Below are 15,000 nucleotides of genomic sequence, written 5' to 3'. Positions count from 1 at the left end.
AGAGAGAGATACTCTCACACACACACACACACACACACACACAGTACAGAGAGAGAGAGATACTCTCACACACACACACACACACACAGTACAGAGAGAGAGACTGTCTCACACACACACAGTACAGAGACAGAGAGAGAGAGAGAGAGAGAGAGAGAGGTTTAGCAGCTAAATGTTTTATCCTGCCGCATGAACAGAGCACTTGTTCAGTGTTCTTGTACATATACATTGTTAGATTGTTTGATTTGATTGATTGATTGATTGATTGATTGACTGATTAATTAATTAATTAATTCATTCATTCATTCATTCATTCATTCATTAACTGTTTAATTGTTCTTGTCATTATTTTTTTTAACCCGCTTTGGCAATATTTACTGTGTACAGTATTTCATGCCAATAAAGCTATTTGAATTAGAATTGAATTGAGTGAGAGATGGGGAGAGAGAGAGGGGAAGAGAGAGAGGGAGGGAGAGAGGGAGCGAGAGAGTGGGAGGGAGAGAGTGAGAGGGAGAGAGGGAGGGAGAGAGTGGGAAGGAGAGAGGGAGAGGGAGGGAGGGAGAGAAAGAGGATGAAATGAGAGTCCATCTGAACACAAAGACAGACGTCTGCTGAACATGGGTCAACTTGACATGTTTGCGTGTGAGTGTGTGTGTGTGTGTGTGTGTGTGTGTGTGTGTGTGTGTGAGTGTGTGTGTGTGTGTGTGTGTGTGTGTGTGTGTGTGTGTGATGGATTGTGTTTCTGCCTCTATATGCAGGACCATGGGACAATCTCTGCCTCTCTGCCTATTCCTCAACACCTTTCTGTCCTAACTCCTGACTCCTAACTCCTAACTCCTAACTCCTGACTCCTAACTCCTAACTCCTAACTCCTAACTCCTAACCCCTATTTCTTGACTCCTAACTCCTGACTCCTAACTCCTAACTCCTAACTCCTAACTCCTAACTCTTGACTCCTAACTCCTGACTCCTAACTCCTGACTCCTAACTCCTAACTCCTGACTCCTGACTCCTAACTCCTAACTCCTAACTCCTAACTCCTGACTCTTGACTCCTGACTCCTAACTCCTGACTCCTAACTCCTAACTCCTAACTCCTAACTCCTAATTCCTAACTCCTTACTCTTGACTCCTGACTCTTGACTCCTGACTCCTAACTCCTGACTCCTAACTCCTAACTCCTAACTCCTGACTCTTGACTCCTGACTCCTGACTCCTGACTCTTGACTCCTGACTCCTGACTCCTGACTCCTAACTCCTAACTCCTGACTCCTGACTCCTGACTCCTGACTCTTGACTCCTGACTCCTGACTCCTGACTCCTAACTCCTAACTCCTGACTCCTGACTCCTGACTCCTGACTCTTGACTCTTGACTCCTGACTCCTAACTCCTAGCTCTCCTCTACCCTCTACTTGTCTCTTCTAAATCCCCTCTCCTTGTCATCCTCCCCAACACAGAGACCTGGAGGGGAACCAGCTCCAGACACTCACCTCCTCCACCCTGAAGACCTGCAGTAAGCTGACTGCACTGTGAGTAGAACTGTGTGTGTGTGTGTGTGTGTGTGTGTGTGTGTGTGTGTGTGTGTGTGTGTGTGTGTGTGTGTGTGTGTGTGTGTGTCTGTGTGTATTTGTGCGCACATGCGTGTCTATTCTTACAGTTACACAGGAGATTTTACACCATCATTTTCCCAGTCACAGTCAACAATAACAATGTGGCTTAACCAGCCATCTGTGCAGACTTATGTTGGTGTTTGTGTGTTTGAGGACCAGTATTAATTGAGTACAGAATGAAAGGGCAGCAGTCTGAGCATATGGCTGAGTTCACGTGGCAGATTTTGTGAAAGTGTTTGCGCGTAGCGCGTAGGAAGTTCCCTATGATTCTGGTGTTGTGTTGCTTGGCAATGAATAGTGTTGGTCATGAACAATGCTGTGCGCCTCGTTTTTTTGGGTGTTTTTTTTGGGGGGGTGGGGGGGGGGTTGAAGGAGGGAAGCAGCTTGTGCTCTTGAGGTGTTTGTTAAGCCAAATGTACACTGTGCGATAAAACCCACAATTCTGAGGTCGTAAGGTTGTCGTGGGTTGTCGCAGACAATCGTAGCTCATCGTATGCAAAATCGTGACTCGCGAGTCGCACAGTGTGAGAAGGTGTACGATCTGCGATTCATTGCTACGACGTTCTACGACGAGGCTATGACCTCCAGACAAAATATTTGGCATGTCAGATATTTTCGCCGTAGATCGCAGGTGACGTTCACACTGCAGCCAAGTTGAATCGTGGGCGTAATCGAGGCTGACAGAAATCGTATAGTGTGAATACAAATCGTATAGTGTGAATACAAATCGTATAGTGTGAATACACACGTCGTATGGTCGTATGGTCTTGAGACGGAGTCCCGGTCGTACAGTGGGAAGGGATCCCCGATCTAAGATTTTTTCAGTCGTACAGTGTACATTCGGCTTTAGGATATTTGTAAGGATCTTTGTAAGGATCTTTGTAAGGATCTTTGTTAGGATCTTTGTTAGGATCTTTGTTAGGATCTTTGTAAGGATATTTGTAAGGATCTTTGTTAGGATCTTTGTAAGGATCTTTGTTAGGATCTTTGTTAGGATCTTTGTTAGGATCTTTGTAAGGATCTTTGTAAGGATCTTTGTTAGGATCTTTGTTAGGATCTTTGTTAGGATCTTTGTTAGGATCTTTGTAAGGATCTTTGTTAGGGTCTTTGTTAGGATCTTTGTTAGGGTCTTTGTTAGGATCTTTGTTAGGATCTTTGTTAGGATCTTTGTAAGGATCTTTGTTAGGATCTTTGTAAGGATCTTTGTTAGGATCTTTGTTAGGATCTTTGTTAGGATCTTTGTTAGGATCTTTGTAAGGATCTTTGTAAGGATCTTTGTTAGGGTCTTTGTAAGGATCTTTGTTAGGATCTTTGTTAGGATCCTTGTTAGGATCTTTGTTAGGATCTTTGTAAGGATCTTTGTAAGGATCTTTGTTAGGGTCTTTGTAAGGATCTTTGTTAGGATCTTTGTTAGGATCTTTGTTAGGATCTTTGTAAGGATCTTTGTTAGGATCTTTGTTAGGATCTTTGTTAGGATCTTTGTTAGGATCCTTGTTAGGATCCTTGTTAGGATCTTTGTTAGGATCTTTGTTAGGATCCTTGTTAGGATCTTTGTTAGGATCTTTGTTAGGATCTTTGTTAGGATCTTTGTTAGGATCTTTGTTAGGATCCTTGTTAGGATCTTTGTTAGGATCTTTGTTAGGATCCTTGTTAGGATCCTTGTTAGGATCTTTGTTAGGATCTTTGTTAGGATCCTTGTTAGGATCCTTGTTAGGATCTTTGTTAGGATCTTTGTTAGGATCCTTATTAGGATCTTTGTTAGGATCTTTGTTAGGATCTTTGTTAGGATCCTTGTTAGGATCTTTGTTATGATCCTTGTTAGGATCTTTGTTAGGATCTTTGTTAGGATCTTTGTTAGGATCTTTGTTAGGACCTTTTTTAGAATCTTTATTAGGGCTGGGTTAAAAAAAAAAAATTGATTCATGAATCCCAAAATCGATCTTTTATTTAATGAATGAATGAATAAATGAAGGAATGAATAGTTCATTAATTCATTCAATGATTCATTCATTCATTCATTTTTGGAAATCAGTATCGATACCCAGCCCTAGTATTGATGTGTTGCATAACTTGGCAGTCATGTAATTAAGGTTACAGCAAAAAAAAAAAAAACAGGTTAGTAACACTAACCGGATTGATATTGAATCGAATCGAATCGTGATAATCGATTCTGAACCTTGTGAATCGGAATTGAATCGATTCTTGAAATTTGAATCAATACCCAGCCCTAATCTTTGTTCAGCACAACAGAGAATCATCACGCAGATCATCACCAGCAATGATCAGAGCCCACGGGAGAGATGCTTTCATATGAAACGCTCTAGTCCAGTCTGCTCTTCTGCACAACATGTACAGAGCTTTATATAACATGCATTCATAATCCATCTCTCTCTCTCTCTCTCTCTCTCTCTCTATCTGTCTCTGTGTCTGTCTGTTTGCCTCTCTACCTCTCTCGCTCTGTCTCTCTCTCTGTCTTCCTCCTTCTCTCACTCTTCCTCCCTCTTCATTTGATATGAATTCCTGTTTTATTTCTCAGACAGTTATGAATATTAATCTTCAAGGTGTCTCTCTTTTTTTCTCTTTCCCTCCCTTCCTCCTCTCTTCCTCCTGATTTTCAGTCAATCAGTGTTATATTATCCTAGTGTGTGTTTATCAGTCAGTGTTATATTATCCTAGTGTGTGTTTATCAGTCAGTGTTATATTATTAATCAATCAATCAAAGCTTTATTTGTATAGCGCATTTCATACCCAGAGGCAACACAATGGGCTTTACAGAGAACAAGGGAGGTGGGCATACGACCCACCCCTACATATTCCAGAGGGAAGCAAAAAAACAGTAATCACCCGGGGGTCAGATAAGTGAGCTGTAAAAATTCTTCCCTGACCCCTCTCAACAAGGCGATGGAGCAAGCTCCAGGAGTATGTTTGTCAACCGGCTAAGAACATTTATAAAGCAATACATTACATTATATTACATTTCAGAGTGAGAGAGGCTAAAAGCATCATAGGAGAGAGAATATTCTACGGACATGCTACATCATCCACAGCAGACACGGGGGTATCTATCGGACTCCGGGAGGTCTACTGGTGACAGTGGGGCATCCACTGGACCTGGTTAGAAGATAGGAGGGAGAGAGAGAGGCACTAGGGAGAGGGAAGGCAGAGGGAAGGCAGAGCAGGGTTAGTAGCACATAGAGCCATACAGACCACACAGATATTGAAACAGGCAACCTGGGGCAAGCTCCTGGAATATATTTGTCTAATGGCTAAGAACATTTAAAGAACAATAAATAACATTAAATTAAATTTTCGGAGCAAGAAAGGCTAAGAGCATCAGGTTGTAGGCCTAAGCCGGATGTGGACTGATGTGTGTCTGTGTGTACGTGTGTGTGTGTGTGTGTACTAAATACTACGATATCCACAGCTCCGCAGCTGACACTGGACCTGGTTAGAGGATAGGAGGGAGAGAGAGAGGCACTAGGGGAGACAGAAAACGGTTAGTAGCACACTGATTCATTGAAGCAACACAACAGTCAGAACAGAACAAGCCTGTTTCAGGATAACCAGCCTCCTTACACTACTTGATATACATACATTGCATAGCAGGATAAATACCAATGTATACAGAGGATTCACAGGTAGGTTTGAGGCTGCCTTTCTGTGTCTCAAGGTCTTAGCTAGTGATTGTAGGCTAGGTCGAAAAGGTACGTCTTGAGGTCTCGCTTGAAGACCTCCGTTGTTTCGGCCGTTCTTAGGCACTCCGGTAGGGTGTTCCAGAGGTTGGGGGCATAGAAACTAAAAGCTGCCTCTCCGTGTTTCTTGGTCCTGGCTTTTGGAACTGTTAAAAGTTCAGTGCCTGAGGATCTGAGTGGTCTGTTTGGCATGTACTTAACAAGCATGTCTGAAATATATTCTGGTGAGTGACTGTGGAGAGATTTATAGACTAGTAATAGTATTTTAAAGTCTATTCTAGAGTTGACTGGTAACCAGTGTAGTGATTTTAGCGCTGGTGTGATGTGTGCCCTTCGTCTAGTCTTAGTGAGGACTCTTGCTGCAGCATTCTGTATTATTTGTAGCTTAGAGATTGCTTTCTTTGGTAGGCCTGATAGTAGAGCATTGCAGTAGTCCAGCCTGCTTGTGATGAAAGCATGCATTAATCTTTCGGTGTCAGCCTGAGAGAGAAAGGGTTGCACCTTGGCAATGTTCCTTAGGTGGTAAAAGGATGTCTTTGTAATATTCTTAATGTGGTTTTCGAAATTAAGATCTGAGTCAAGTATGACACCTAGGTTTTTAGCCTGGCAATTGGTGTCAATTTCCAGAGTTTTTAAGTGTGCAGCTAGTTTCTCTCTTTCAGCTTTTTCTCCAATGATCAGTACTTCTGTTTTGTCCTGGTTTAGTTGGAGGGAATTATGTGACATCCATATATTTATATCCGTAATACACTTGACAAGGCAGTCAACCAAGCTGTAGTTACTGGGTGTTACGGAAATATAGAGTTGAGTATCATCTGCGTAGCTATGGTAGCTAATATTGTGCCTCCTGATGACACTGCCAAGGGGCAGCATGTACAGGCTGAAGAGTAGAGGTCCTAGGATCGATCCTTGGGGCACCCCACAGGTCATAGGGATCTTTCCTGAGCTATATTCACCGAGGGCAACGAAGAAATCCCGACCGGTTAGATAGGTCTTAAGCCAATTTAGGACTGGACCAGAGAGGCCAACCCAATTTTTCCAGTCTTTCGATGAGGATTTCATGATCTATAGTATTACCCTAGTGTGTGTTTATCAGTCAGTGTTATATTACCCTAGTGTGTGTTTATCAGTGTTATATTACCCTAGTGTGTGTTTACAGTATCAGTCAGTGTTATATTACCCTAGTGTGTGTTTATCAGTCAGTGTTATATTACCCTAGTGTGTGTTTATCAGTCAGTGTTATATTATCCTAGTGTGTGTTTATCAGTCAGTGTTATATTACCCTAGTGTGTGTTTATCAGTCAGTGTAATATTACCCTAGTGTGTGTTTATCAGTCAGTGTTATATTACCCTAGTGTGTGTTTATCAGTCAGTGTTATATTACCCTAGTGTGTGTTTATCAGTCAGTCAGTGTTATATTACCCTAGTGTGTGTTTATCAGTCAGTGTTATATTAACCTAGTGTGTGTTTATCAGTAAGTGTTATATTACCCTAGTGTGTGTTTATCAGTCAGTGTTATATTACCCTAGTGTGTGTGTTTATCAGTCAGTGTTATATTACCCTAGTGTGTGTTTATCAGTCAGTGTTATATTACCCTAGTGTGTGTTTATCAGTATCAGTCAGTGTTATATTACCCTAGTGTGTGTTTATCAGTCAGTGTTATATTACCCTAGTGTGTGTGTTTATCAGTCAGTGTTATATTACCCTAGTGTGTGTTTATCAGTCAGTGTTATATTACCCTAGTGTGTGTTTATCAGTATCAGTCAGTGTTATATTACCCTAGAGTGTGTTTACAGTATCAGTCAGTGTTATATTACCCTAGAGTGTGTTTATCAGTCAGTGTTATATTACCCTAGTGTGTTAACAGTATCAGTCAGTGTTATATTACCCTAGTGTGTGTGTTTATCAGTCAGTGTTATATTACCCTAGTGTGTGTTTATCAGTCAGTGTTATATTACCCTAGTGTGTGTTTATCAGTCAGTGTTATATTACCCTAGTGTGTGTTTATCAGTCAGTGTTATATTACCCTAGTGTGTTAACAGTATCAGTCAGTGTTATATTACCCTAGTGTGTGTGTTTATCAGTCAGTGTTATATTACCCTAGTGTGTGTTTATCAGTCAGTGTTATATTACCCTAGTGTGTGTTTATCAGTCAGTGTTATATTACCCTAGTGTGTTAACAGTATCAGTCAGTGTTATATTACCCTAGAGTGTGTGTTTTCGTTCCCTAGATGGGTGTATGGAGGACAGACTTCTCTCAGTGATAAATATGCGTGTTCTGTACTGATGTCTTTCATTATAATGAGAATCTATGGGTGAATTACTATGTATTGATTGTTTTGAATGTCTTCTTCATAAACCAGGCCTGGTTGAGAACTGTCTGGATAGATGGAGTCGTCTATCAGTGAATGGAACTGTGTGTGTGTGTGTGTGTGTGTGTGTGTGTGTTAGGGCTGCACGATTAAGACAATTGCGATTATTTGCTTCAAAATGCTAATTGTGATTAATAATTGTGATGAATATTTAATATATAATATTAATATATAACAACCAAAATGCTCCCAAATCACGGATGTTGATCCCTTTCTTGCTACTAACTCACTGACCTCGTTTTCGCTTATTTTTTCAATACTCACGGCTGCGGGTACTGAAACTGCTGCGCACAGCGCACTCAGCGGGAACGCATGTGATTGGTCAGACAGCATAAGCGCCTGTGATTCGTCCGTGTAGTCCTAGCACACTCAATTCAAAGCCAAATGATTAATCACATTAATTGCGGCCTTTTGCGATTAGTTAATCGCGGAGGTCATAATCGCGATTTCGATTAATTCACGATTAATTGTGCAGCCCTAGTGTGTGTGTGTGTGTGTGTGTGTGTGTGCACGTGTGTGTGTGTCTTTTGTGTTTCTGTGTTGCAAATTGGTTGGACGAGAGGGCAAGATGGTGCCGACCGCGGCAGCCATGGCGTTGTGGTGTGTTATGTTATGTGTTTTAGACCTCCTACACTAGAGATGAACTTAACATTAGGGGAGCAACCCCTATGGACAATTTTCTTTTGCTTTTAAAGGTCATGGCCGACCCCTCCCACCCGGGCTATGGCCTCTTCACACTGCCCCCCTCTGGCAGGAGGCTGCGGTCGTCAAAGATCAACACAGTTTGACACAGGAACAGCTTTTTCCCCTCGGCCATCAGCCTTATCAACAAGGCTCCCCTCTGACTCTCTCACCTGCCCCCTGCAAATCTTTGTCTCTTCTGCACGGCTAGTTTTTCCACTATGTTTGTATTTAGCACTGTCCTGTCCTGTGTTTGCACTGGTCCACTGTTGTGTTGTTGTTGGCTCAACAAAAAAATCCTCCACATGTTGCAAAAAATGTGGAAACTCTGTGTGAGTGACAGAGAGCTGTCAGAATCAATGCCCCAACTCAACACCACGGTCAACACTGGTCACGGTCAACACTGGTGGCGTGATGAATGTGTCAACACATTCCCAGAAGAACAGGTGGGGCTGTCTCCCCTTTCTACGCGTGTCATTTTAGAATGAGTCTCACCTTTCCTTCCTTTCTTCCTCTGTTCTCTCCCTCCTCTCCATCTGGTCTCTCCCTCCTCTCCTTCTGCTTTCTCCCTCCTCTCCTTCTGCTCTCTCCCTCCTCTCCTTCTGCTCTCTCCCTCCTCTCCATCTGGTCTCTCCCTCCTCTCCTTCTGCTCTCTCCCTCCTCTCCTTCTGCTCTCTCCCTCCTCTCCATCTGGTCTCTCCCTCCTCTTCTTCTGTTCTCTCCCTCCTCTTCATCTGCTCTCTCCCTCCTCTCCTTCTGGTCTCTCCCTCCTCTCCTTCTGCTCTCTCCCTCCTCTCCTTCTGGTCTCTCCCTCCTCTTCTTCTGCTCTCTCCCTCCTCTCCATCTGCTCTCTCCCTCCTCTCCTTCTGCTCTCTCCCCCCTCTCCTTCTGTTCTCTCCCTCCTCTCCTTCTGGTCTCTCTCTCCTCTCCTTCTGGTCTCTCCCTCCTCTCCTTCTGCTCTCTCCCTCCTCTCCTTCTGTTCTCTCCCTCCTCTCCTTCTGCTCTCTCCCTCCTCTCCTTCTGCTCTCTCCCTCCTCTCCTTCTGCTCTCTCCCTCCTCTCCTTCTGGTCTCTCCCTCCTCTTCTTCTGCTCTCTCCCTCCTCTCCATCTGCTCTCTCCCTCCTCTCCTTCTGCTCTCTCCCCCCTCTCCTTCTGCTCTCTCCCTCCTCTCCTTCTGCTCTCTCCCTCCTCTCCTTCTGCTCTCTCCCTCCTCTCCTTCTGCTCTCTCCCTCCTCTCCATCTGGTCTCTCCCTCCTCTCCTTCTGCTCTCTCCCTCCTCTCCTTCTGTTCTCTCCCTCATCTCCTTCTGCTCTCTCCCTCCTCTCCTTCTGCTCTCTCCCTCCTCTCCATCTGCTCTCTCCCTCCTCTCCTTCTGGTCTCTCCCTCCTCTCCTTCTGCTCTCTCCCTCCTCTCCTTCTGGTCTCTCCCTCCTCTTCTTCTCTCGTTCAGAGAGCTGTCCAACAACAGGATCAGTGAGCTGCATGACAACACCTTCAGGAGCCTCAAACACCTCCAACAACTGTGAGAACTAACACCACCTCAACACCACCTCAACACCTCAACACCACCTCAACACCTCAACACCACCTCAACACCTCAACACCACCTCAACACCTCAACACCTCACACCTCACCACCCCAACACCTCAACACCACCTCAACACCACAACACATCAACACCTCAACACCTCAACACCTCAACACCTCACCACCTCACCACCTCAACACCTCAATACCTCAACACCTCAACACCTCAACACCTCAATAACTCAATACCTCAACACCTCACCACCTCAATACCTCAACACCTCAACACCTCAACACCACCTCAACACCTCAACACCTCAACTCCTCAACACCTCAACACCTCACCACCTCAACACCTGAACACCTCAACACCTCAACACCTCAACACCTCAACACCACCTCAACACCTCACACCTCAATACCTCACCACCTCAACACCTCAACACCACCTCAACACCTCACCACCTCAACACCTCAATACCTCAACACCTCAATACCTCACCACCTCATACCTCACCACCTCACCACCTCAACACCTCAACACCTCAATACCTCACCACCTCACCACCTCAACACCTCAACACCTCAATACCTCACCACCTCATACCTCACCACCTCAACACCTCAACACCTCAATACCTCACCACCTCAACACCTCACCACCTCACCACCTCAACACCTCAACACCTCAATACCTCAACACCTCAATACCTCACCACCTCAACACCACCTCAACACCTCACCACCTCAATACCTCACCACCTCAACACCTCACCACCTCACCACCTCAACACCTCAACACCTCAACACCTCAATACCTCAATAACTCAATACCTCACCACCTCAACACCACCTCAACACCTCACCACCTCAACACCTCAACACCTCAATAACTCAACACCTCAATACCTCACCACCTCACCACCTCAATAACTCAACACCTTACCACCTCAACTCCTCAACACCTCAATAACTCAACACCTCAATACCTCAACACCTCAAAACCTCACCACCTCAATACCTCAATACCTCACCACCTCAACACCTCAACACCTCAACACCTCAATACCTCACCACCTCACCACCTCAATACCTCAACTCCTCACCACCTCACCACCTCAACACCTCAACACCTCAACACCTCAACACCTCAACACCTCTATACCTCAACACCTCAATAACTCAACACCTCAACTCCTCAATACCTCAATACCTCAACTCCTCAACACCTCAACACCTCAACACCTCAACTCCTCAACACCTCAATAACTCAACACCTCAACACCTCACACCTCAACTCCTCAACACCTCAACACCCCAATACCTCAATACCTCAACACCTCAACTCCTCAACACCTCAATACCTCAATACATCAACACCTCAACACCTCAACTCCTCAATACCTCAACTCCTCAATACCTCAACACCTCAATACCTCAACACCTCAACACCTCAACACCTCAACTCATCAACACCTCAACTCCTCAACACCTCAATACCTCAACACCTCAACACCTCAACACTTCAATACCTCAACACCTCAATACCTCAATACCTCAACACCTCAATACTTCAATACCTCAACACCTCAACACCTCAACACCTCAATAACTCAATGCCTCAACACCTCAATACCTCAACACCTCAATACCTCAACACCTCAATACCTCAATACCTCAACACCTCAACACCTCAACTCCTCAACTCCTCAACTCCTCAACACCTCAACTCCTCAACACCTCAATACCTCAACACCTCAACACCTCAATACTTCAACACCTCAATACCTCAACACCTCAACTCCTCAACACCTCAATAACTCACCACCTCAACACCTCAACACCTCAATACCTCAATACCTCAACACTTCAACACCTCAACACCTCAATACCTCAATACCCCAACGCCTCAACACCTCAACTCCTCACCACCTCAATACCTCAACACCTCAGCACCTCAATACCTCAACACCTCAACACCTCAACTCCTCAACACCTCAACACCTCAATACCTCAACACCTCAATACCTCAACACCTCAACACCTCAGCACCTCAATACCTCAACACCTCAACTCCTCAATACCTCAACACCTCAACTCCTCAATACCTCAACACCTCAACTCCTCAATACCTCAACACCTCAACTCCTCAACACCTCAACACCTCAATACCTCAACACCTCAATACCTCAACACCTCAACTCCTCAACACCTCAATACCTCAATACCTCAACACCTCAACACCTCAACTCCTCAAAACCTCAATACCTCAACACCTCAGATTATAAACAGTCTCTGCCACCACCTCAACTCCTCAACACCTCAACACCTCAATACCTCAACAACTCATATTTAAAACTATCTCTGCCGACGTCTCGGATAAAATTGATCTCTCCCACCATTGGTTGAAATTATTTGTACTTCCTGTTTTTGTGTGACGCAGACACTTGTCACATAATCCCCTGCTCCACATCCGTCCTGGTCACTTCCTTCACTTGACCCAGCTCAAGTCCCTGTGAGTACACACACACACACACACACACACACACGCGCGCGCACGCACGCACGCACGCGCACACACACACACACACACACACACACACACACACACACACACACTCACTCACTCACTCACTCACTCACTCACTCACTCACTCACTCACTCACACAAGCACACACACACACACACACACACACACACACAAGCACACATACATACACACACACACACACACTCACTCACTCACTCACTCACTCACACACACAAGCACACACACACACACACACACACACACACACACACAAGCACACATACACACACAAAACAGTATCGCCTCAGTATCTTCTCCAACTCACAGGAATCTTAAATTGTGGGTACATGAACCGAATCAATGCTGATCAAATCAAACTAAACTTTATTTGTATAGCGCATTTCATACACTACATTCAAGAGGGAAGCAAAAAAAACAGTTTCACCCGGGGGCCAGAAAAGTGAGTTCAAAAACTCTTCCCTGACCTCTCTCAACGAGACGATGGAGCAAGCTACTGGAGTATGTTTGTCTATTGGCTAAGAACATATACAGAGCAGTAAACATGGGCTAGATACTTCATAAGAGAGACATGACTAACAGGAGAGTGCACAAATAGTTACAGAGAACTTGCCTACATGGTCAGCCACTATGTGTTAGCTATCCCTGTAGTCTCTAATATATATATGAAGAGTTCATTTGCAAAAACAGATATGTGCATTTTGATACATTTTGATTAATCATTTTTTCAATCAAATGTCAACATTCAATATCAATTAAATTACAGTTTGATGGTTTTGATTACGTCAAGAAGAGTCTTCTTTATTTAATCAAAACCATCAAACTGTAATTTAATTGATATTTAATGTTGACATTTGATTGAAAAAATGAGTCAAAATGTATCAAAATGCACATATCTGTTTTTGCAAATGAACTCTTCATATAATAATACATTTCTATCATGTATAATATCTGATGTTCTGATGGCGGACTGCTCTCTGTCCTCAGGGGCTTAGAGGGGATGGAGATCCCTGGCATCCAGACCAGCATGTTCCTCCCCATGGGGAACCTCTCCTACATGTGGGTATCCATCCTACACAGACAGTCTCTGTCCTGTTTGGAAGCCAAACAAACCATTTTCTCCTCTCATCTGGTCTCCTCTCCTCCTCTCCTCCTCCTCTCTCCTCCTCTCCCTGCTCGTCCTCTCCTCCTCCTCTCTCCTCCTCCTCTCTCCTCCTCCTCTCTCCTCTCCCCCTCTCCTCCTCTCCTCCTCCTCCTCCTCCTCCTCCTCTCTCCTCCTCTCCCTGCTCGTCCTCTCCTCCTCCTCTCTCCTCCTCCTCTCTCCTCTCCCCCTCTTCTCTCCTCTCTCCTCCTCTCCCTGCTCGTTCTCTCCTCCTCCTCTCTCCTCCTCCTCTCTCCTCATCCTCTCTCCTCTCCCCCTCTCCTCCTCCTCCTCCTCCTCCTCTCTCCTCCTCTCCCTGCTCGTCCTCTCCTCTCTCCTCCTCCTCTCTCCTCCTCCTCTCTCCTCTCCCCCTCTCCTCCTCCTCTCTCCTCCTCCTCTCTCCTCTCCCCCTCTCCTCCTCCTCTCTCCTCCTCCTCTCTTCTCTTCCTCTCTCCTCTCCCCCTCTTCTCTCCTCTCTCCTCCTCTCCCCGCTCGTTCTCTCCTCCTCCTCTCTCCTCCTCCTCTCTCCTCATCCTCTCTCTTCTCCCCCTCTCCTCCTCCTCCTCCTCCTCCTCCTCTCTCCTCCTCTCCCTGCTCGTCCTCTCCTCTCTCCTCCTCCTCCTCTCTCCTCCTCCTCTCTCCTCTCCCCCTCTCCTCCTCCTCTCTCCTCTCCCCCTCTCCTCCTCCTCTCTCCTCCTCCTCTCTCCTCTCCCCCTCTCCTCATCCTCTCTCCTCATCCTCTCTTCTCTTCCTCTCTCCTCTCCCCCTCTTCTCTCCTCTCTCCTCCTCTCCCTGCTCGTCCTCTCCTCTCTCCCCCTCTCCTCTTCCTCTCTCCTCCTCCTCTCTCCTCATCCTCTCTCCTCCTCCTCTCTCCTCCTCCTATCTCCTCCCCCTCTCTCCTCTCCTCCTCTCCTCTCTCCTCTCCCCCTCTCCTCCTCCTCCTCCTCCTCTCTCCTGATCCTCTCCTCTTCCTCTCTCCTCCAGCTACTTTAAGAAGTTCCAGTACTGCTCCTACGCCCCCCATGTGAGGACCTGTAAGCCCAACACGGACGGCATCTCGTCCTTCGAGGACCTGCTGGCCAACATGGTGCTGCGCGTCTCCGTCTGGGTCATGGCCTTCATCACCTGCTTCGGCAACCTCTTCGTCATCGGCATGAGGACCGTGATGCGCGCTGAGAACAACCTCCACGCCGCCTGCATCAAGGTTCTCTGCTGTGAGTGGTGTTCATATTCAATACTAATTTAATACTAATGCCGGGCTCAGACTACAGGATTTTGGGGCCGATTTATCCCCGGTTCACCCCTCCCGACAACCGGAGGGGAAATCTGGTCTGGAGCGTTGGTCGGGGCAGATGATCGGTCCAGATGATCTTGTAATGTGAGGGGTTTACAGATCCAATCTTATCCCTCCCGATCGGCTCACAGACC

General features: G+C 45.6%; 1 protein-coding gene across 1 annotated transcript in view; it reads left to right on the top strand.

Moving 5' to 3' along the window:
- rxfp2a (relaxin family peptide receptor 2a) overlaps nucleotides 1–15,000 on the top strand; it is a gene marked incomplete at its 3' end in the record, with an annotated part of 47,734 nt that overhangs the window by 19,791 nt on the left and 12,943 nt on the right. The window contains exons 10-14 of the mRNA XM_084437201.1: nucleotides 1,458–1,529; nucleotides 9,805–9,876; nucleotides 12,326–12,397; nucleotides 13,419–13,490; nucleotides 14,557–14,786. Coding sequence (XP_084293327.1) covers nucleotides 1,458–1,529; nucleotides 9,805–9,876; nucleotides 12,326–12,397; nucleotides 13,419–13,490; nucleotides 14,557–14,786 — 518 coding nt within the window. The remainder of the gene's footprint in view (nucleotides 1–1,457; nucleotides 1,530–9,804; nucleotides 9,877–12,325; nucleotides 12,398–13,418; nucleotides 13,491–14,556; nucleotides 14,787–15,000) is intronic.

This window comes from Borostomias antarcticus, assembly GCF_949987555.1.
Source record: "Borostomias antarcticus genome assembly, chromosome: 1".
NCBI classification, from domain to species: domain Eukaryota; kingdom Metazoa; phylum Chordata; class Actinopteri; order Stomiiformes; family Stomiidae; genus Borostomias; species Borostomias antarcticus.
Note: the sequence above shows the minus strand (reverse complement) of the source record. Positions and strands in the feature narration are given on the sequence as shown.